At 36.7% G+C, this 24,935-nt stretch overlaps 1 protein-coding gene across 8 annotated transcripts in view; it reads right to left on the bottom strand.

The window, feature by feature from the left end:
- The window catches only part of msh3 (mutS homolog 3 (E. coli)), a 186,574-nt gene that overhangs the window by 93,568 nt on the left and 68,071 nt on the right, over positions 1–24,935 (bottom strand). For 5 of the 8 annotated variants that reach the window (XR_015490413.1, XM_087252484.1, XM_087252485.1 and 2 more), the window contains exons 13-15: positions 21,026–21,158; positions 12,471–12,658; positions 7,316–7,484 (exon numbers count right to left, since the gene is read on the bottom strand). Coding sequence is in view for 7 of the 8 variants with exons in the window: in XM_087252484.1 (XP_087108610.1) it covers positions 7,316–7,484; positions 12,471–12,658; positions 21,026–21,158 (490 nt within the window). In the remaining variant the exon portion in view is untranslated. 8 annotated transcript variants of the gene reach the window in all.

Raw genomic sequence — 24,935 nt, 5'->3', positions numbered from 1 at the left:
ATTACTGAATTCGCTCGTGGGGCATCATGGGATAGCGCAGCATGCATGGGATGCACACTCCAGAATCTCGCCAGAAGTAGTAAGTCATCCTGGTACTTCTCGCATACTGTTTTTCGAATTTTATGAATTCGGACATACTACTCAGCTCGCATACTGATTTTAGCGTACTGTATAGTATGGAGGTATGCAGTTTCGGATGCAGCCTTGCTCTCTAACACAGATTTAGACAAATGTGTAAACAATATTTGAGAGAAAAGGGCATTTTGTGTAGATATGAAAACAATTAGGGACTATTTAACCTGATCACTTTTTGCATTTTTTTCTGATTGGATAGATCTGATTTATGAATATAAATCTTCAAATCCTGCACTATGTTACTATTGACTAAAGCATTAAAAATACGCAACATTTTATTTAATTATTTTATTTGTTTATTATTTGTCCTTCACTTGTGTGCCAAATATCTCATCTGCACAAGTCAGGCTTGAGGATTACTGTCACTACAGGCTAAAAGAAACATCTATTTTTGTCATACAGATACATGTTAGAAATCATTCAAAACATACAAGCTTTACATTAATTTGTGTATAACCTATACTACCGGCCAAAAGTTAGGGAGATAAGTTTATTCTGCCCACCAAGGCTGCATTTATTTAATCAAAAACATAGTACAAATGGTAAAATGTTATTGCACTATAAAATAACTGTTCAAAAGTAGTTTATAATTTAATTTAATAATTTATCAATTAAAAATAAAATAAAATAAAATTTAATAAAACTAAATAAAATTAAATTATATTAAATTATGTTATATTATATCAAATTAAATAATAAAATATTAAATAATAATATATTAAATTAAATTAAATTATATTATATTTTAAATTAAATTAAATTTTCTTTTTGACTTAGTCCCTTTATTAATTTGGGGTCACCAGAGCATAATGAATCGTCAACTTATCCAGCATATGTTTTACGCATCGGATGCCCTTCCAGCTGCAACCCATCTCTGGGAATCATCCATACACACTCATTTACACTCACACACTATGCACAATTTAGCCTACCCAATTTACCTGTTCAGCATGTCTTTGTACACTGCAAAATTTAGATATTTAACTTTTTTTTTGTAATATTTTGTTTTATTTACCATTTTTAGAAGATTTTTATTAGATATTTAACATTAACACTCTCTCAGAGTTCATATGGGAACCACTATAAAAGTGTTAAAAATAACACTTTTGAAAGTGTTAACATTATCACACTGGGAGAGTGTTAATTAGCAAACTCTTATAGTGTAAAATATCTGTTAAATTTACGAAAAAATACCAGCAGCTGTGGTTGCCAGAATTTTTCTGTGAAAAAATATGAAAGTTTTATAGAACTGTATAAATTTACGAAAAATAACCATATTTCATGAACTGATACAATGTTCAGTTTACAAAATTACAGCTTAGTGGACAAAAATGTAAAGTCAATAGATGCAATGTGTTATATAATTGTATTGCAATTAGCAAACAGATTTTCACTGCATTAGTAACTACATAGATACTGTACCTTTAAACAAAAGAAGATGCAGCATAACATCAAATACTCTCAGTTCATCTTGGACTTGAAAATAGATGCTACTATCCACCACAAATTGGTGTTTTTTTTTTTTTTTTTGCTTTGTTCTTTTTCCTTTTTTGATTTTACTGAAAAATACTGGCAGCTGTGGTTGCCAATAATCCACTGCTACATTCGTAAATTCAGTTTACAGAATATTTCTGTTAAAAACACATTCCACAGTCTGTATTTTTTATCGAACACAAACTGAGGGAAACCGGAGGATCAGGAGGAAACCCATGCAAGTGCAGGGAGAACATGCAAACTCCACACAGAAATGACAACTAGCCCAGCCGAGGCTTGAACCAGCGACCTTCTTGCTGTGAGGTGACAGCACTACCTACAGCACCACTGCACCACCTATTTTACATTATATTATATTATATTATATTATATTATATTATATTATATTATATTATATTATATTATATTATATTATATTATATTATATTATATTAGGCATCACAGTGGCACAGTGGGTAGCACAAACGCCTCACAGCAAAAAGGTCAGTTGGCATAAGCTAAATTGACCGTAGTGTGTGTATATGAGTGTGTATGGATGATTCCGCCGTGGTAACCCCAGATTATTAGAAGGACTAAGTCTAAAAGAAAATGAATGAATGAATGAATCAATCAATCAATCAATCAATCAAAATTATATTATTGTAATCTAAAGTTTATTTTTGTAAATTCGTGATGTAAACACCAAAATACCTCCTATATCTCAAATATCTTTATAAACCTGCCACTAAAATTGCATTTCAAATGAAACATCTTTGTCCATCACTCATTCTACTCTTGTAGACTTGTCCAGAATAAGATGCGAAATGTCTTTTTGCTGACAGCCAGAAGAGTAGCTATGCTAGACTGGGTGAGAGATACTGGGAAAAAGAGGAGCGACAGGGGTCTGTATTCTGGGGTTGAGAAAACTGTTGTGTATTCATGAGGGAAAGGCAGAATGGGCAGATGGAGAAACAGATGTGGAGCTGCATGCAAAAATGTCAGACACTGTCCTTGTAGTTGCCATCTTTTAGTAGAGAAGTATTCAAGAGCACAATAACATTATTAAAACAGCCACGTTATATGATGTAGAACAAGAAGTTAAAAGGTTTCTTAAAGATAAAAAGTTGCATAATTGTAGAACATCGGATACAAGACCACTGTGTTTTATAATGCGTCACAATGCAGTATTTAAAACAGTAGCTTTAATGTAGAAAATATGACTTTGTAGAGTTCAACCCTGAAAAAAGTAGTATATAATATAGTCATTAGTTATCAATTACATTTTTCATAAAGTGCATTAATAGGAGTGAATTCCAGCACTAGCAGAATGTGATGTATAAAGAGTTGCATGCAATAGATCAACAGCCATAGTCAGTTTGTTTTTCACCAAACCCTATTTGGAATATACAACCCCATCGTCATAAACCATTCTGTAGTATTTCACATTTTGCTTAACAAGTGTAATGCTGGTTGTCGTTAAATGGAAGTTTTGGTTTATAATTGGATTTTTTTTTTCTAAATTCCCCTTTGTGATCTGAAAACAAAAAAAGGTATACAGCATTAGAACATCACCTCGGATGAGCAAATGATGACAGGATTTTCAACTGTGTTTGGACTATGGCTAGAATCTGAGCATGTAAAATTCTGTACAGATACTATTGAAAAGAGGCTGGATGAAACAAGATAATTAGACATTGACTATGTTTACATGGACATCAGTTACCAAATTACTTGCCTTAATCTGGGGTCCGTTCTTCGTACCTCGCTTAAATGATCTAAGATGATTTGACAGATCCTGGATCTTTTAATCTTGATAACTGATCTCTCGCTAATTTGGTTCTTCAAACAAGTTCGCGAATCAGATTAGAATGTCTGGATAAACTGATCTGAGATCGCTGTGTATGTTGTGTCTATCGATCCTCGAAATCATGATCAGCAATGCAACGATTGGCTGACGGCACAGCAGCTTAATGCGATCATCTGATTAATATTCAATTATCCATGTGAGCAAAATAACATCAAATTAGCAGTAAACGGCTTGTTAAATATGACACGCAATAACCTTCCACATTTGTTGTGAGCAGCAGGCTTTACACTTTCATGTGTCAAGAGTATTCATCATGTATTTCAATGCATATCAATGTATTTAGTTCTACATTTAGAAAAGATTTTCTTTATTTTGGTTGTTTACAAAAGCATTTTCATATTGGTAAAGGCGTCTGCAACTTTTGTGAAGCATCAAATCACCGGCATATTAACTATCAAAACATGTTTATGACTGCATAAATGTATTATTGCTTTAAAAAAAAAAAATCACATATTCTGCATTTCTATTATACACAGTTTGTACTAAAGCGATCTAAAAAGTTCATATCAATAAGTTTTCTCTTTGCACCACCAGGTGGCAGTCTTTGAACTTTCATTTCGAGGGTGCAGATTGCATACGTTTTATTAATATGTATAACTTTATTTATTTTATTAATTACTATAACTTTATATATATATGGTTAAAAAATGTACCATTTTCCCAAGTGTATAACTATTACTGTAAGAAAATATCAGAATTCAGAACATACTTTCTGTATTACCTTTGCTTGAACAAAGCCGATCTAATCCTATTTATATGAATTGAACCTGCTCCCGATCAGGTTTGACCTAGCAGATCTGTTGCTATGACAACAACTCTCGAATCAGCTTTGAAGAACGAAACGATCCTGGATCGTGTCAAATCGTCACTATCCATATCCAGCTAACTGAGTAATCCACATACGAAGAACGGACCCCTGATTAAGACAATAATAAGATTGATGTGTTTATTTGAGTTGCTTTTTAAAAGTTCCTTTCATGAGCTCATTTTACATTATAGCACATAGATTAACGTCATTGCGTCAGCACATGTGTATTCACATTTCTTCAGGAGTTTTATGCAATTTTAGGTCTTTTATTTTACATCTTAAGCTTTAACTGCAGTTTGGCACTTTCACTTTCATTCAGGAACATTTCATGCATGCCCCCGTGACAAACTGAGGTACTGAATGGAAGTACGGATTAAGCACTGGTGGAAAAGTGTTGTTTTTAATGGAATTTGATACCGCACGCTGAATGAAAAGAAAAAAACCTCCACATTTCACGATGTGTCTGTGGTCCTTTACTGACATGGTGGGTGCAGAGAATAGTTTCAAACAGCTGTGTGTGTACAGACTACCCTGACGCAAAATGCAGCAAAAATCGCTAATAGTTAGATTGCGGTGTTTACATGTCTGTACTGCACTTCAGCAATGCCACTAATATGGCATACTCCATGTCTTAAGCCTGGTTTATACTCTTGCGTCAAGTGATCGGTGTGACCCATGGTGCACTTCCGAAACGCCAGCTGGCAGTAGGTGTTTAGTTTCCTCTGTGTTGAGATTCTTCGCTGGTGTTTTGTTTTTTCTGAATGCTACCTTAATGTACAAGTGGCTTAAACTCGCTTATTTTGAGGTGAGAATCGGTGGACGGGCAACAACTTTAATCATAAGGTAAACACAAAACAACAGTCCCTCTCACCACAGTGGAGCACAGTGGAGATTTCTTTATTTTTATTGAAACAGTCCCTTAAAAGTCACATCTCATCTTCAGTTTCGGGCTCAAGTGAACCGAGCCTAAATGAACTGCGCTGTGGCACACCTCTTCTAACCGGGCCAGGGCCGAGAAACTGAACCATGCCTGAGCCCAATTCAAAGCACTTAAACTTCTCAAACAATCTGGGAAATGGGCCTGGGCACGGTTCGGATAGCATAGTGTGAGTACGCCCTGAGTGTGTGTTCTATTCGATTGTGGATCCTTATACATGTCTGGGGTTAGCTCTAAACAGACGTTTGTATGCTTTAGCTATTAAGATATCGTTCAGAGTTGTACGCACACACCCACTTTTTCGGCTCAAACTATAAATTTCCCCTGAACTCCTAGTTTTACATTTCTGTACAGAAAGTAGGAATGCTCCAAATAACTGATTAACCATTACCCAAGGGGTGCGTTTGAAACAGATTGATGGCATCAGTTTAATTAAAAACATTATTTTTTTATATTTTAAAAGTTTAACTGCATAAGGGCCCAATCACAGCGCACTTATTGCATTGAGAGGAGCATCTTTTGAATGGATTACTAAAGGCCATCTGTGTTTTGCATGCGGTTTATGTGCCCTGCCACACTTCACGTTTTTTGCACTTTTACATATATCAATCAAATAAAAGCAGAGGTGAGGTTTCCCTTGAGGTGACAGCAGTGTATATGTTGTCATGATGACAACAGAGAACTTTTTAAGATGGTGGAGAGAATAGTGGTCGCTGTTTCAAATTATCCAGAGCTGTATTTCTTTATAAATCTTGAATTTCATAATATTATATAATATTACAAGAATGACAACATTGACAGCAAAACTCACACACAATACACAGCTGATTCAGTCATGTCCTAGTGACATAAAAAAGCGCACATTGCTTCTTTTTTTCTTATCAACAAAAAAGGCAGTGAGGTGAGTGTCATGTTTTTAAAATGGAAAACCATGTTCCCATATTTTATAGCTAATAAAACATGAATGCAAATAAATGCAATATCATATGTGAACAACAAAGTTGTTATACGCTATAGTAGCCTACACTTTACAAAAAGTCAACTTATGAACCTTGTTATTGTATTTCATCACACGCAGTGCTCGCACATAAACTGAGAGCGAGAGAGGAAATAAAAGCACACGAGCACTAGGATTATATTAAAAATGTTGACAGAGGCTTGTGATATAAGAATTAGAGCGGAGCATTAATTAAATGCTAAAGCCTATTTTCCGTGAAGCGATGGATTTGAGGTAAGCTGCTATTTTTATTTGACAAAAGAAAAAAAACAAAACATGATGACTATGCTGTTTTTTTTTAAAGAATTCAGTTAGTGTTTTCGTTTTGTAATCTAAATTTGTCATTTGTCATGAAAAATATCTAGGGCAGGACCATTTATTTAGTTTATCCTGTTTTTCTATGCTGTTGGAAACACTGCAGGTGCATGAAGACATTCTGTTGTGGTTATTTTGTCAATGTGTTGGCATGTTTAAATAAATCAGTATTTTAAAACACAATATTTAATGTGTCAGTCACAAAATAGACATGTCAATTAATATTTTTTAAAATTAAATAATAATTTAGTATTAATCTGACTATAGTTAACCAATAATATTCGATTAACTAGCGGCGGTTGTCGGTTGGCAAAATTAACCAAATGGAGCATCCCTAACAGAGTGGTTAGGTTTTGATTTACTATTGGTCTCAGGCAATCATGTGATGCGATTTTGCATGTCAGAGTTCGCCAAGATTGACTTTTGAAACACAGTGACATTTAAAACTTGTAGCACGAGCTTGCATTTCTGGTCTGCTGCATTCAGGCGCTTGTGAATGGAAGTGGGGCAAAAAGTGCAGTGCAACTGTGGCTTAAATGAAACAAAATATTCAAGAAAATGTGTTTTTTTATAACAAGGTTGACAGTAGTGCTTGCAAATTTGAGCATTTTATGCAAATTTAATCTAATACGTTTGACAGCAACAACACAGCATATGCGTCTCCACTGTAAAATACCATATTTGTGTAATGCAGCAGGTGTTACAATGGCTTTCGTCCTCAATTTCTGAAACTCATTAATCAAACAGATGTCTGAGATGAGATTGTTGACGCTATTACTGTACCTGTTGGCCAGACACTGTGGTGTAGTCCAAAGATGGGTTTTTTAACAACAGGCGAACTTCTCGCCGGTGCTCCATTATGTCCAACAAAACACTCTCAATCTCCTCTTTTGTTTTCCGGATCACTGGGAAGTCAGTCAGATCCACAAACATTTCTGTTTTATTGCCTGTCCTAAAAGAAAATAGTTCAAAATATCCATGCAGAATTAAAGTATGAAAGAAATAAATGAATGAATACACATACAGTTAAAGTCAGAATAATCTTTGCCATGATGACAGTAAATATTATATTACTATATATTTTTCAAGACACTTCTATACAGCTTAAAGTGACATTTAAAGGCCTAACTAGGCTAATTAGGTAAACTAGGCAGGTTAAGGTTATGAGGCATTTTTTTGTATAACGATGGCTTGTTCTGTAGACTATCGAAAAAGAATATAGCTTAAAGTTTCAGGACGCCCTGGAGAACTTTTTTTTTATATTAACAGATTTGTGTGTGTTGAGCATCAGTTAAGACAATGTTAGCACCTGTCAGCTTTAATTGTGGGGAAAACTGGATAATTTTGAGCTTTTGTCAGCTAATTTCAGCTTCCGGGTTTAAAATGATTTTTGGGGCGGGATCAAAATCGGCGACGTAGCGCAGAACTGCAAGTGCAATGATGACGCGTCGGTTTCTCATTATTATTCATAACGGAGTTTCCTTATCCTATGAGAAGAGCCGGCTGCTTAATTATTCATGAGACCTGCCAGACCTACCAGAGTCAAGCCCGAGCTGTGAGACACGTCACGGACTCACGGCACGGGCACACAGTATTTAGTCGTTCATGAAGGCTCATATGCATTTGTTTCCATGATCCACGGGGTTTGTTGCATGTTTTCCCCCGCGATCTTGTCAGGGCCGATCATACAGCAAAGCTGTGTGTGTGCTGCTAGCATTTTTGTCGGGAGAGCAGCACGAGAATTAGAGAATGGCGGACGCTGTCTTTCATCAGGAGTTCGTTCACATTCAGACACATCACTGTGCTGCTGTGTTTGCCTAAATCCTCCAGATTACCAGCAGGGCTAACGGTTAAAACAGACAGGTCAGGAGACCTGCTGCACTGAGTCTGCTGGATACGAGGATTGAGGGAGAAGTCCTCATTTATAGGGTTTACATGAACACACTTATCTTTATAATTATATAAATTGTGGTTATGTGTATATGAAATTACGAATAACAAATGTAGCAGGGCATTGAATCACTGTTCATTTCCTTGCATTTTAACTTTGTAAACTATAAACTCATGCGTCTCCTCACGGTTTGTCTCATGTTGTGAGCTAGCTTCGTTTGCTCACGTTCTCCCCTGCTGGCCACGCCCACTCCAGCCCGAAGCTCGCGGAGCTCCACCCCCATTAATCATGCATCTTTTGAAAAAATTCGGAAGTAGACTTTAACTGAAAGTGGGGGGTGTCATGGCCCTTTAAAGGGGCTAATAATTTTGACCTTAAAATGGTTCACAAAAAAATTTAAACTGCTTTTATTCTAGCTGAAATAAAATGAATAAGACTTTTTTCAGAAGAAAAAATATTATCAGACATACTGTGAAAATGTCTTTGCTTTGTTAAATATATTGGAAATATAAAAAAAATTTAAAAGTCAAAGGGGGGCAAATAATTCTTGACTTCAACTGTATAAGACTTCAACCGTATATGCACTCATACATACATAAATGTTTTTAATCATTTGCCAGCAAGAAGTTTAAATATGTTTTTTAAGTAATAAAAATTATGTATGATCACATGTTTATGTCAATGTCAGGACTCTGCCATTTCGGTTTAGTTAATTCTTGTTATGGTGGCAGAGTCCAGTCCTGTCTTGTCTTGTCTTGTATTGTATTTTGAGCTCGGCTCGAGTTTTTTGGGCCGAGCACTCATATCCTATCTTAGTCTCTGTCTCTCATAATTTTTCTGTTCTAGTCTTTGTAGCAGGCAAGCGTGACTCCTGAGGAGATTCGGTTTCACTTGTGCTCACTTGCTCTCTTTTTTGTGTTTGTTCTGCCTGCAGTGTGCTGTTTTACTCTCAGCGCCTCAGTCTAGTTGGTTTCGGTTCTGTTGGCACTGGGATACATGTGCGAGTGCACAGTAAGTATTTTATTTATTGTGTGCCCATGTCTTGTGTTCTGTTTGTGTTAGCCTTGTCAAAACACGTGGCTCGCTGTTTACATTGTGGCTACGTGTTTTAGTGTTGTGTTTCGTGTGAACGTGGTTAATGAGTTCTCTCATTGGCTGTATGGTCTAGTCTCGTTTTACGCAAGCACATGTTGCTTGTGTTGTCTTTTTGTGTCATGTGCTCTCCTGTCTATTGTCTAGTCCCGCACTCCTTGTAAACTAATTACAAGTTTATCATGTTCACCTGTTTGTTTGTCATTTTTGCTCTTGTTTATAGCTTCTTCTTGTCTGCTGGGTTCCGTTCTTCGTACCTTGCTTAAATGATCTAAGATTATTTGGCAGATCCTGGATCTTTTAATCTTGATAACTGATCTCTTGCTAATTTGGTTCTTCAAACAAGTTCGCGAATCAGATTAGAATGACTGGATAAACTGATCTGAGATCGCTGCGTGTGTTGTGAAGGACAGATCTATCGATCCTCGAAATCATGATCAGCAATGCAATGATTGGCTGATGGCACAGCAGCGTAATGACATCATTTGATTAATATTTAATTATCCATGTGAGCAAAATTACATCAAATTAGCAGTAAACGGCTTGTTAAATATGACACGCAATAACCTTCCACATTTGTTGTGAGCTGCAGGCTTTACACTTTCATGTGTCAAGAGTATTAATCATGTACTTCAATGCAAATCAATGTATTTAGTTCTACATTTAGAAAAGATTTTCTTTATTATAGTAGCCGTTTTTTTAATCTGTGTAAAGAATAACTGGTTGTTTACAAAAGCATTTTCATATTGGTAAAGGCAACTTTTGTGAAGCATCAAATCACCGGCATATTAACTGTCAAAACATGTTTATGACTGCATAAATGTATTATTGTTTTTAAAAAAAGTCACATAATTGTGCATTTCTATTATACACAATTTGTACTAAAGCGATTAAAAACTTCATATTAATAAGTTTTCTCATTGCACCACCAGGTGGAAGTCTTTGTACTTTCATTTCGAGGGTGCAGATTGCATACGTTTTATTAATATGTATAACTTAATTTATTTTATTAATGACTATAACTTTATATATATAGTTAAAAATATGTACCATTTTTCCAAGTGTATAACTACTACTGTAAGAAAATATCAGAATTGGGAACATACTTTCTGTATTATCTTTGCTTTAACCAAGCCGATCTAATCCTGTTTATATGAATTGAACCTGCTCCCGATCAGGTTTTACCTAGCAGAACTGTTGCTATGACAACAACTCTCGGATCAGCTTTGAAGAACGAAACGATCCTGGATCGTGTCAAATCGTCAATATCCAAAGCCAGCTAACTGAGTAATCCACGTACGAAGAACAGACCCCAGGTCTGTATGCCAATTTGTTGTCGTTTATCAACTTATCCTGTTGTGCCCAGCCTTGTCGAGCCCTGCTCTTCCCTGCCAGCCCAGTTTAGGTAGTTTGTGTCTTTCACAAGACAGTTTATGTATAATAAGAACTCAATGTGAATTCTCCGTTTATAAAATTGCTTTGGTTTGTCGCCGACATGTGTTACACATACAGAAACCAAAAAAAATGTTTGTTTTTTAATATATTGTTTCAAAATATATAATGCGATGGACAACATTCCTAGCCATCCTGTGAAATGTGTATTCTTATTTAAATATAAGTGATAATTCTTTCAAATATAACAATTTTGTTCACAGTATTTACTATTTTTATTTAAATTTTTAACAATTCATTTGAAGGTCCAGTGACTTGCCTATTTAGACTAATCTGCTTAGTGAACCTAATTAAACTAGTTAAAGTTTAAATTGCACTTTAAACTGAATACTAGTACACCACCTGACGAAAGTCTTGTGAATAATATTAGTTGTAAGAGCAGAAAATAATAACTTGACTTCTAGTTGATCATTTGGAAAAGTGGCAGAGGGTTGATTTTTCTGATAAATGGTCTGTTGAGCAGCATCCCAATTATCACAAATACTGCAGAAGACCTACTGGAACCCGCATGAATCCAAGATTACCATTGAAATCAGTCAAGTTTGGTGAAGGAAAAATCATGGTTTGGAGTTACATTTAGTATGGGGGCGTGCGAGAGATTTGCAGAGTAATCTACATCAGCATCAACAGCCTTAGGTAACAAGACATTTGTGCTGCTTATTACATTACAAACCACAAGAAATGGCAATTCTTCAGCAGGATAGCTCTCCTTCACATACTTCAGCCTCCACATCAAAGTTCCTGAAAGCTTATAAGGTCAAGGTGCTCCAGGATTGGCCAGCCCAGTCAGCAGACATGAACATTTTTGAGCATGTCTGACGTATGATAACGGAGGAGGTATTAAAGATGAATCCAAAGAATCTTGATAAATTCTAAGAGTCGTGCAAGAACACTCTCTTTTCCATTGCAGATGACTTTATTAATAAGTGATTTGAGTCATTGCAGAGATGTATGGATGCAGTCCTTAAAGCTCATGGGAGTCATACACAATATTCATTCTTTTTCCACTGCATCATGACTTTATATTCTATACTGTACGTTATTTCTAAGTGACGAGACTAAGCAAAGTCAGACCTTACTGTACTAAATAAATATTTCAAAATCAAGGTATGATCATGTTATATTTTGGTTAAATAAGCATAATATAGGGGCCTTTGCCTTCTATATAAGCCACTTCTGATACCAAATGATCAACAAGAAGCCAAGTTATTATTTGTTGTTCCTAAAACTTGCAAACATACAGGTGACAAAATTTTGAACAGGTAGTGTATCCTGAAAAATATCTAGTAAAATATTATGTACTGTCATCATGCCAAATACAAAAAAAAATTAGTTAGTGGAAATGACCTTTATCTACTACATTTAAAAATTGTGATTCCCTTCATTATACTGTATTTGGGAGGGATTTCACTTGAGGCCTAATAATTTAGTCTTCAGCTATATCAATTTAAAATGAACAAACTAAGGTGAATACCCATGAAGCTGTCAAAAAAATGAACTTACTTTGCCGCTTTCTCATTCAGCACTTTTAAGAAGTTGTGGGCGGGGCTTAAAAGCTGAGGTGTGTCCAGCAGGAGGGTCTTCAAAAGGGGAGAGCTGAGCTGTGATTGGATGGCAGGCATGAGGGCTTGAAGCTCAACATTCAGGCGAGAAAGAGAGCTAATGATGAGGTAAAATTCCTGAGTGGAGCACTGGAAAAACAGAAAGGCCAAAGATAAGTCTTTTTAATATTTATCGTCTTTTTTCTCATATTTATTTTGTGTTGTCACTTGTCACTTTATGTACACTGGAAGCTTCTGTAGCCAAAACAAATTCCTTGCATGTGTGAAGCACACTTGACAATAAAACTGATTCTGATTCTGATTAAAATGAAAAGCATGCAGGCTGGATATTAACAGTTTAGTACAGCACATATTGTGCTTCTCATGAAAGAGTTATAATTATATATCATCTAATTTCATTTCAGGTTTAATTAACAGATTCTTTGCAAACTCTCTGCAAATGCATTGACAGGTTGTCCCTATTGTAAATGTCCATCTTTACATAAACTTAAATGTGTGAATCTACGTAATTTATAATTTGTGTTTCAAGTTCCAATGAACTGTATAATTAATGGAATGCTTTGCCTTAATTGCATTTATACAACAGTTCTGTCTGGTTCTCGAATTCGATTGGCTGATAGCCATGCAATATTCTGCAATATCAGCACTCGTACAGCCTCTTCACTTTTGTGTCTTTCTCCACCCACATAGAGTGACAGTAGATCAATAAACTCACTACAGTTTGACAAATATTGCAGCTGTTGGACAACACAATGTACTTTTGAGGCGTTTCAGGTGAGAATGTAGTTGTTTAGATTGCATATATGCAGTTGATTTAGAAGGATAGCGCCTATTTTAAATATTTATATTTTCAGAGAGACAGCACGTCGGCAGCCACTAGCCTGTTATTAAGCAGAGCAAAGACGGATGTAGTCGATCCACAAGATGGCGACAAAGACTGCAAAAAAGCCCTTAGAAAAGAAAAACAGCATAATTTCTAACTACAGCTAATCAAATGATTAGAAAAATGGTAATTGACATTCTAAGTCTCTCTCTCTATGTTGTAATGCTGTATTTATACCATAGGATTTGTAGTGCATTGAGTTTGAAATAGGACTCATTTATCAGGATGTATTTTTGTGTTGGCCACTCTTTGTATAACCCTGAGTTACCTTTTGTTTGGCCGTCTGTTTGTTTCTAATGAGTCTCATGTTTTTTGTTACTGCCGACCAGTTCAGTAAAAAGAAAGCAGAAATGCCCGCATGTGTTGAGTGTTTTTTCTTATTGCAAACAGAAAAGTCTAAAAATCTAGTAAGGATTGCACTGCTTTGCCTTTTTCTGGGTTAATTATTGTGATCTCCCGATTGCAACAGAGAAATACTGGGAAATCTCTGTAGACTGATGGAATTTCATGCTGTTCAGCCTTAAGGCCCGTGCACACCGAGACGTTTTTTGCTCGCGTTTTTCGTTGACTTTTAACGCCTCGAAACTAAATAAAGGGCGTCAATGTGATTGTGCACACCAACGCGTAAAACGACAGGCGCAAAAGCATCATTTTAAAAAAAGCGTCTCATGCTCGTTTTTTTGTTTTGACGCGCGGCATCAAAACCTTCTCCACCAATCAGATCGGCACTTTTGTTCATGTGCACGGAGCTGCTGAAGTTACAGTAAGCAGCACTTGGAGGCGCTCAAGCGCAAAACTGTAATTGCAAACGCACATTGAAGAAGATGCCCAGAGGCGTTATGAACGTGGAGCTGCTTATTGCTCTGTGAACACTAATCATTTCTTCATCACTAGAGCTGGAGCTGCTGCTTGAACCATCCATGCTTGTTCGAGTCACCAGTACATTTAACAACAAACGTGTGAACTTCCGCTCCTCCACTTGATTTAGCATGCTCTTCTGCTTGACGCCAGAGAAAAGCGCTTGGGTTTGAACACTGAAAAACGTCTCGTAAAACGCTGACTATAAACGCAAACGAAAAACGTCCCTGTGTGTAGAATCCTAAAATGTGAGCAAAATCCCCTGTTTTGTCATCACTTAAAAGATTACACTAGAGAATCATTCAAATACTAGCTCTAAAGAGATGTTGGTGAAGTAGCAAAGGTTTCTGCTTATTTGATGTCAGCTGCAGATGTAAATGAATGGCGAAAGAAAGTAGTTCCTCAAATACAAAAGGGTTTTTAGAATCTCAGTGTTTGATTTTCTTTTTTTATGTGCACAATTATGCCGTCAAACTGTAGTATAAATGCAATATCACACGAGTAGCAGTGCGATATGGCTGTATATCGTCACTGGTGGTACACTAAGGCACGCACACCTCCCACCAGTGCCGATACACAGCTGTATCACACTGTTAATCGTGTAATTTTGCACATTTATGATGCTTATTTTAAATATTCTAAAATGTCACCCACAGTAGGAAAAATTTACAATGAAATGGCAATGGCTTGACATTACCAAAACAACATAACTTGTCATAAACCTGTCATAAACCTGTCATAAACATGATTGTCATGAGGCCCTTATAATTGTTTCATTTTTTAGATCACATTTTCAGAGGAACAAACTACTATTTATCATTAAAATGTCTCTCTAAAAGTGTCATAAAACTGTCAAATATTTTTTAAGATAACTTTTAAATATTTAGTTACATTTTAATGGCAAATTCAGATTGTACCACTGTAGAGATAAAATATATACAGTTGAAGTCAGCATTATAAGCCCCCCTAATTTAATAGCCCCTGATTATTTTTTCTCCTATTTCTATTTAATAGAGAGATCTTTTCAACATATTTCTAATCATAATAGTTCAATAACTCATTTCTAATAATGGATTTATTTTATCTTTGCCATGAAGACAGTAAATAATATTTGTCTAAATATTTTTTTAAGACACTTCTATACAGCTTACAGTGACATTTAAAGGCTTAACTAGGTTAATTAGGCTAACTAGGCAGGTTAGGGTAATTTAGGCAAGTAATTGTGTAACAGTAGATTGTTCTGTAGATTATCGGAAAACAAAATTGCTTTAAGGGGCTAATACTTTTGTCCCTAAAATGGTGTCTAAACAATTTAAGACTGCTTTTATACTAGCCGAAATAAAACAAATAAGACTTTCTCCAGAAGAAAAAAATATTATCAGACATACCGTGAAAATGTCCTTGCTCTGTTAAACATAAGTTGGAAAATATTTTAAACAGAAGAAAAAAATTTAAGGGGGCTAACAAATTCTGACTTCAACTGTATGTAGTGTCATCCCAAATGGAACACTAATGAATTTTTTTCTAAGCGGAAATTCAAACAGCTTCCCTCATGACGTTTGACGGTTGCCAAATTAGCGAAATAAATGACTGAACTAACAAATAATACCTGCCATTAGTATAACTGCATTCAACATTGGGCGGTGCTATAATCACTCTCGTAGGAGAATTTTGCTTTCACAATCCAAAACAAATTAAGTAATACAACATTAGCGCCTGAAAGCTACACCACTTCCACTACGTGAGCAAAGCAACGGTCGTTGAGTGTGTGAACAGTCCAACATTACACACTTAATTTTAACGGTTGAGTAAGTGCATCAGCAGGGTATTTAAAGTGCACTTATTCTTTTTATTCTTTTTTCTTCTTTCACTTTCACTATTTATACAACAAAATGGCGTAGAATAGTGCAAAATAATGGTAAGTATGCAATTTGGGACGCCCCTTCTTTCACATTTATTATTATAAAGATTTGATGACAGGCTTATGAACACCCTTCAAGTAAATTGGTGCTAAACATTTTAAAGGCTAAGAAGAATAAACAACCTTTTTATGCTTTATTTCGAAATGCATTAACAATTACACACAAAAAATAACTATCGATTACCCCAAGAAATAATAATGCTAACTTGTAACTTTGCGTGGAGCATCATTAATCATTATACCTCAACACCCGTGTGTATGCAATCTGTAATTTCCATAATTTGATGAGAGCAAGCACCAAGAAGCCAATTAAATCTCTGCTTGATCTTGTGTGTGTTTATAAACATCAAGCCCTTTTCCCAAAGGCTCAGCGTTAGTCATTCCTGCTAACATTACATTATAATAAGGCAACGCATATCAACTCTCTATGCTGATTAAAACCGTGTGGAAGTTCCCTATAGATCTATGCAAATACTCTCTGGCCCACTGTCTATACCATTTATTTATGATGGAGGTGTTCCTCTGACAGTCTACTGCTGATACTGTACATAATAAAACTACAAACTTTTTAAATACTAAGAAATGCTGTTTTGTTTTGAAGGTCATTACTGAGAAAAACCATTACTTTGCGTAAACAAGAACTATAATATTTACTGACGACTTTTTTCCTTCGTGACAAGATCACTAAACAACCAAAAACTGTGACTAAACATACAAAGTGAAATAATGTTTGTTGGAAATGTCAAAAAGAGAGAGGCACATTTACTCATTTTACTTGAGAGTAAATAGCTTGGAACATTAATACCACTGTCACCAAGGTTATGCTTACTGCGTGATAGGGAACATATGGCAAATATTACAAAGGGAGAAGTCACAGATTATGGTACAGATTTCAGTGACGCTAGTTTCAACTTGAAACACTAGAAAGCACCCAAAATTTCAGTTAAAATAATGGTCCAAAAATTAAATATAGTCTTCGAGGTTCACTGATCAAATAAATTTAGTTGCCATTCTTGGCGCATGTCAAATCTCTGAAACTTGAACTATAGATTATATAGTTGCCCATCTTGCACTTTCAGTCTGTATCTTCCATATGAGTACTAGTGCTGATATAGCACTAGCATACAACTCTTTCTTGACATAAAACCACAGGTTTGAAGAACGTGCCACCACAACCCCAATTTTCCCTTTTCTCTCTCTTTTAATGTTTTTGACCTCAACTTTCGTTACTGACCTGGGGTGCGTTTCCAAAAACCATTGTTAGCCAACTGAAGTCGCAAGTAACATTGTTACAAACATAGTTGGTTGATTTGGCATTTACCAAATACATCAATCCAATGGACATTCACAGAAAGCATTGCAAACTTGTACGCTTGCAACTACACCTCTGGAGCTGTAATTAGAAACATAGTTACTGGCTGTGTTCTATTGTGTTATCCTCCCTATGCACTATTCAATTTGAACGTTACAACATTTAAATTTTTTATTTATTAATTATTATTATTATTATTATTATTATTATTATTATTATTATTATTGTTATTATTATTATTTAGGATGCTTAGTAAATAGAATATTCCCATTAATGTTTGTAAAGGAAACATATATAGGTCCTAGATGTGTCGTTTACATATACAGTATTACTTTGGAAAGCGAGTGCATGTTTTAACCAAAACTAATATTGGATTTTTTAAATGTGTGTACGTGTACAAAATATAATTTGCACATAAAATTATACGAATTTTCTCTAAAGAAGTAGTTACTCCACTCCATTTAGAGCATCATTAGGGGCCTTTTACGTTATAACTAACGTGGTTCAAACAATGGAGCAGCAACAGAGAAACTACGGTTTTGGGAAACACTGGTCACTACACGGTTCTTTCTTTCCCAAATGATGCATCGAACTATGATAGTTCAGCAGCGAGTTATGTCGTTGTTTGGGAAACACAGCCCTGATTACTTTGTATAAATGAATGCACATCATAAACTGTTTATGCACATCATATACTGTGTGTTGAACAATGAGGGTTATAGTGTGGTATATTTATGTTTTAATAAATTTTGTACTGTTATATATATATATTTTTCTATTTCTACTGTTATTTTTTCTTTTACTTTTGTTTGTTAACCATCACAATAATTGATGAATAAATCTTAAAAAAAAAAAAAAAACAATGAGTCAATATAATGGCAAAAACAGCTTTGTGTGGACGCTTAAGTTGCCAATTACATAATAAAGACAAACCAGAGGTAGATTGAACATAAACCGGTGACACATTGGGCCAGTGGGTAGCACAATCGCTTCAAAGCAAGAAGGTCGCTGGTTCAAGCCTCGCCTAGGTAAGTTTGCATATCTGTGTAGTGTTTACATGTTCTCCCCGTGTTCAGGTGGGCTCCGGTTTCCCCCACAGTCCAAAGACATAGGTGAATTAGGTAAGCTAAAATTGTCGGTAGCGTATTTGTATGAATCTTTTAATTCATTAGTTTTACTTATTTATTTTAATTATTCATGTATTCATTCATTAATTTTCTTTTCGGCTTAGTCCCTTTATTAATCGGGGGTCACCACAGAAAAATTAACCGCCAACTTATCCAGCATATGTTTTACGCAGCGGATGCCCTTCCAGCTGCAACCCAACACTGGGAAACATCCATACACTCTTGCATTCACACTGCAGCCAATTTAGTTTATTCAATTCACCTAAGGCGTATGTCTTTGGACTGTGAGGGTAACGGGAGCACCCAGAGGAAACTTATGCAAACTCAGGGAGAACATACAATCTTCACACAGAAATGCCAACTGACCCAGCCGAGGTTAGAAGCAGCTACCTTCTTGCTATGAGGCGATTGTGCTACCCACTGCGCCACCGTGACACCCATTTTATTATTTTATTTACTTGTGTATGTGTGTATGTTTATGTATATATACATATATGAGAAGAGAAATCTATACATATATTTAAACTAACAGCAGACAATGAATATTAAAGGCTGATTTATACTTCTGCGTCAAACGCCGGCGTATGCTACGGCGTTGACGCATAGCCCTTCGCTGTGGCACTAACGAGTCTGTGCGGGACCGAGAGCGATTGTTTACAAGTGTGGAGTCCTGTGAAGAAGCTCCGGATGGAAAGTTTTGTTTTGTGTTTACCTCATAGTTAAAGTTGTTGCACATCCGCCGGTTTCTGCATCAAAATGAGCGAGTTTGGCCCCTATTTTACACTAATGCTTTTTAGTTTGAAAACGCATAAGTTTTGCTACGGTAATGCCGACCATCCACACTACGCTGGAGTTTTCGAGCGCCGAAAACGGAGCGTTTTGAAAACGCATTTTAAAACGCTGCTACTCCGTCTCAGTCTGGATGGGGGAAAACGGAGAATCTGAAAACGGAGGCGGGGCTGCAGACATTCGCCTATCTGATTGGGGCTTTTCCTCAATATTAAGTAGCCTAACGTTACATACAGTTCAGTCCTGCATCCTCTCCTTGTAAGTTCAGACTTTGCAAGTATGGTCAAGGCTGCAGTCTCGCCCTCCTCAGTTTGATATGGAAAACAGACTACCGAGGACACAGGTAAATCTTCAAAGGGAACAGTGTACTTTATAACTTCATTCAGATCATCCTGGCTACGTTGTTTCACTTTTTCAACAATAAAATGTAAACATGATTTAAGGAACTGCCTATTTTCATTTTAATATTAGCAACTTAACGGACAGCAGAAATGTTGAGGCGTTGTGCTGCAAATATGAGGGTCATCTTTACTGTGTGGATATTTATTACAAAATGGAGCCTAGAATATCACTGCCTCCTTTCAAATTTCAGTGAAAATACGAAACATACCCTCTCTTTTGCTGAATATCAGTTTTAATAATCGATAATGGCCATTATAAAAGTATAACATAAAATAAGTTTATACATTACAGGAAACAAAGGCAAGCGATCAGTCAATATACAGAATAGGCTACGTTGTTACATTAATCATTAACTTATCTTTGCGCTTAGCCAAAACACGTTACCTGAGAACAAGTAAAAGATTCCAATGACCAAAGTCGGGGAATATGTCGTTAGATATAGACAACAAGATGAATGAAATATCACATTTAACAAATATAGTGAGATTAGATCCAGCGGGAGATGCTTGATGAGCAGACCGCCTAGCACAGCTCTCATCTGGGTAGATAGGCTGCAGTGTTTGCCCAAGAGTGTGTGTGTGCGGTCACGTGATGTGCGTGCAGTTCAGAAACGCTGGGTAAAACGCAAGTGTGGACACGGTTTCATTCGTTTTCATTCTAAAATGCCGTTTTAAAACTAAAAAGCACTAGTGTAAACGGGGCCTAAGTCTCAAAAAAGACTATTTAGATAGTAAACATATTTAGATCTTTAAGAAAATACTTTTTTGGAGGGTGTGAGGGGGTGAAAAATGAAGGACATTGAGATGACAAAAACAGGCAGGTGAGTCAGGGTTAATAAGGACATTCTTTGTCTCCACAAAACAATAATCATTCCCATTCCTGCTCCCACACTTGCCATTATGCTAATAGATCCATTAAACAGAAACACGCCATTTAGCACCTTCCCTTCAACCTCCTGCCAGATTTCAGAAACAAATGAAATGATGTTTGAAAAAAAAAATACTCAAGAAATACAGAACTTTTCATTAGTTGAAATCAATTCTGGTCTTGAGAGGTTTCATTTCTTAGACAGAGCTCGCAGACGCTTTTTTGTGTGGGATAAAATATTACGTTTTTCTTTAACTAAAACTGATTTTGAATTGCAAATGCCCTTTCTGGTAGACTTGAGTAGTAAGACTGATTCATTTAGTACAAAAGTATTTACTTTCTTGTGGTAGATACTGCAAAGTCCTCTCTCGAGGTCGGGTAGACGAGTTAGCAAAGACTGGATAGAGGGAAGGACACTGGATTCAGAAGACAATATTTCAGCAACTGCCTCTTGTCGAGCTTGAATATCACTGAGAAAGAGAGAGAGAGGTAAAGGAGATTTAAGAAACAGAATAAACATGCAAAACATCAGCAATTTTTAAAAACAGATAGAAGATAATATTCCCTGTATGACACAAAACATACAGGCATTTTCATGGAAATGAACAGTTAATGCCACGATATTCTACTGTACATCTCAATTCAAAAACGCTCCCAAATATGCCTGTTAAGATGTTTGGCAGGAAAATATGTAGATTAAGATTAAATTATTGTTACATGGAATCAAACATAATCGGATCTTTCCAAAGCATGCACTACGTCACATGCAGATCCTAAACAACCCTTTAAAAGCCATAAAAAGATAGCATTTGACCGACAATGCCATGCCAGTGTAATTCTAGGGGATGAAAACATAAATACTGTATATGTGTCGTAACAAAAAATGAAAAAATCTTAGATTAAAAACTTCCATTTGACAGCAGTTTATCTTTTTTGGACATGCAACATCCATGGGGGATTTTTTCTTTTCAATCCAGACAGACCCAAATTGTAATCCGGGCAGCAGCTGGGAAGAAGGGTGCAAAGTTCCTCCATTTGCAAAATAATCTAGGACTTGGATTAACCTAGTGAGTTTATGAACCCACTATTATCTGTGGTGGTGCATGGGACAGAAGGTTATTTTAGTATATTAAAACTGAAACTATTGGTTCAAAAATCATTTCCGTTAACTGAAATAAAATTTAAAAAAGACAAAAAACAAAAACTAAATTAAACTGTCTAATACTAAAGTCACTGAAAAACTACCTGGATTAAAATAATAATCAGAAATCATAATAATCATTTTTAGAGTGAACAAGCCCTCATTCTGTTTCAGAATTAGTGTCTTTTTTAGTGGAAAAACCTGTGATGGCTCTCATACGCTTTGTTTAAACATCAAACATGCTCTATCTTTTCTCCATATGCCAAAATAATGTAAACTAGGCATGTTTAATCACAAATATGATCTTTTAATATAAAAAAGTTTGTCTGAATTCTTCAAAACAAGTTACTTTTATTAGATTAATGGCCTGTTTCAACAGAGAGGTATAGTACAGTATGGTCAGTATGGGTCACCTTTATCAGGCTTGCATTTCCACTGCCAAAAGGGTGTCTCCGATATGTTCCTAATTACAGTAAAACTACACCCAACATACATTTAGTCCTTATTTGGGTTCAAAAACGACATGAAATATAACTCCCAGTCAGTGCAAACCTCTAATATATGTTTTTAATCTTCACCAACACATGGAACATCACATTAGAAAGTAACATTCCCAGTTCATAATAGTCTAAAAGGTGATGATAATAGTTAAACATGGCAGTTTGTTCATGTTTTAGGTTGAAGAAAGCCTGAATTGCAGCTCTGGTTTTTCCGGCTTCTCCTTAGTTTTTTGGCGTTTCACTCTTGCGTTTGTCCCTTTCTGAAAGGATTGGATGTCTGAAGCACTTCAATGATCATGCGCACGTTATCAATATGAGATTAAGAAGACGTGCAGCAAGCTCTCTGGAGAAAGCGAAACCGCTCACACTTTTAGATGAGCTTGTAAAACAACAACAGCACATGGCAGATTTTGTCCTTCTTGGCTTGTGGCTGGTCATTAAAGAGCCCATATTATGGGTTTTTGAAAATTCCCCTCCATGTAGTGTGTAACACAGCTCTAAGTGAAGTGAAGTATCCAGCTAAGGCTTAAATCTGTTAGTGTACAGTGTTTAAAACTGTTGATTCATCTATAAAAGAGTCGACTCATAGTGCTTCAAACGAGTCGCCTTGATACCGAGTCATTAGGTGTTTCGCCATGACGTACGAACGAAACCAAGTTATTCACGTGCACGTGCAAACCCGGGAGATTTCAAACCTGAGGCCCCGCCCTCTGACGCAGAACCCCAGACACACACACACACACACACAAACATGCCGGTCGATTGAAGTCACACTGCAGATGGATATATTGAGTCTCTACCCAAAGATGAAACATCAGCATTATAGCCAAGCAGTTGGAAACTACTGGAAACTTCTGGAAACTACATGCTACAAAGAATACTTCATCTGCGTTTGTTAAAGGAAGGATCAGTAAAGAGTAACTTACTGATGGACGTCAGGATGAATTTTTCTTCCTCCATTTCTCAAGTGTAAGTATGTGCGATTAAAGTTGCCTCGTTGACTCTAGCTTGCAAATGTATTTAGTTGTGATTTGTTACTTGTAACCGCGTGTACTGTATCAGGTTAACTGGCTATATTCTCATCGCGTGCAAAGTCACGTTAAAAACGCGACGCGTGCTGCTTTGTTAATGGAGCTCTGTGGACGAGGAGTAGTGTGTGTGTCTGTGTGTGCGTGTGCGCGCGCTGTCGTCCGGAAGTGTGCGTGTTTGTGTTTGTGTGTGTGCGTGTGTGTGTGTGCGTGCGCGCGCGCGTTGTCGTCCGAAGCAGGGTTAAGTGCGTGTGTGTGTGCAATATGTGTGTGTGTGTGTGTCTGTGAAAAGAGCAGAGTGAGAAGCTAGGAGATCTCCTCAACTGTTTTTGGAGTTTTTGCTCAATAAAATAGTTAGTCGTCTGTATTTACATTGACCCACTGGCAGCTAAAATCCACGCCTACACTATCGAGCGTGTATGAACTGTGATTACTTTTATAGTCTGCATTCCCAAGCCAACCAAATATCTTCCAACGTGGATTTAATTTTTTAATATAGAACCCAGTGGCATTCGTAACTCTGGTGTAATTTGAAAAGGAGCAGGGGGTCAAACAAAAGACTATCCTGTTCCCGATGTCCTTTCAGAAAAGCATATCTGCAAGTACAAGCCAAGATTGAGGCTATCATGTCCTTCCCAGTTCCTTCCATTTGTCGCAAATTACAGTGCTTTCTGGGAAAGGCGGGATATTTTTGTAGTTTCTGTTAAAGCTTTTTAACAGTAGTTTCTCCTCTCAGTAGTTTTGGCTGCTCCAGTGTATGACCGGTCATTCAAATTGGCTGTTCATGCTAGTGCTGTGAGGGTGGGTGCTATGCTATTGCAGGATGGGCTTGATGGAGTTGAGCACTCAGTGTGCTACTTTTCAAAAAAAAATTAAAAAACATCAACATTTAAAGGGCACCTATGATAAAAAAAATCTACTCTTCAAGCTGTTTGGACAGACATGTGTGTAAGTACAGTGTATAGACCGTCATATTGGGGTGATATAAACACACCCAGTCCTTTTTTTTCAATTTAACAACAAAAAAACGGTGGACCAATTGGAAAGGTTTTCAGATCGACCTCAACTTTACGTAGGAGTGTGGTCCCCCCACCCACCAATATTGATTGACAGCCTCGCGTCACGAGCATATCCGCCATTTTCAGTGTGTGAGTCAAAGCGATATCACTAAAGGAACACCCTAGCTCTATTTTTTTAATAAAAGGCTCATTGGGTTCAACACAAGATCAATATTCTCCACATTATCACTGTAATCAAAATAATTACTGTCGGCGTCCACGCTGCGAAGCATCGGATCAGCGGCGCGGCGTGGGTTTCTGTCGGGGTGCAAGCGGCGGAGCTTCGGGTCAGCGGCTCAGCACGGTGTGGGTTTCTGTCGGTGTGCACGCGGCGGAGCTTCGGGTCAGAGGCGCGGCCGGCGCTGTTGTGTTTGCCCTGGTGGAGTGAATTCAGTGTGTGTGGTTATTAGTCTCGGTGTACATGCTCGGCACTTATACACCGAGACTATACAAAGACACAAATAATTTGGTACTCTCTGCTTGGTCTGTGTGTGACTCGTACATGTACGGCTGAATGCTC

Source organism: Danio rerio, chromosome 5 (genome assembly GCF_052040795.2).
Source record: "Danio rerio strain M-AB ecotype USA chromosome 5, GRCz13ab, whole genome shotgun sequence".
NCBI classification, from domain to species: domain Eukaryota; kingdom Metazoa; phylum Chordata; class Actinopteri; order Cypriniformes; family Danionidae; genus Danio; species Danio rerio.
This window is presented reverse-complemented; position numbering and strand designations above follow the sequence as displayed.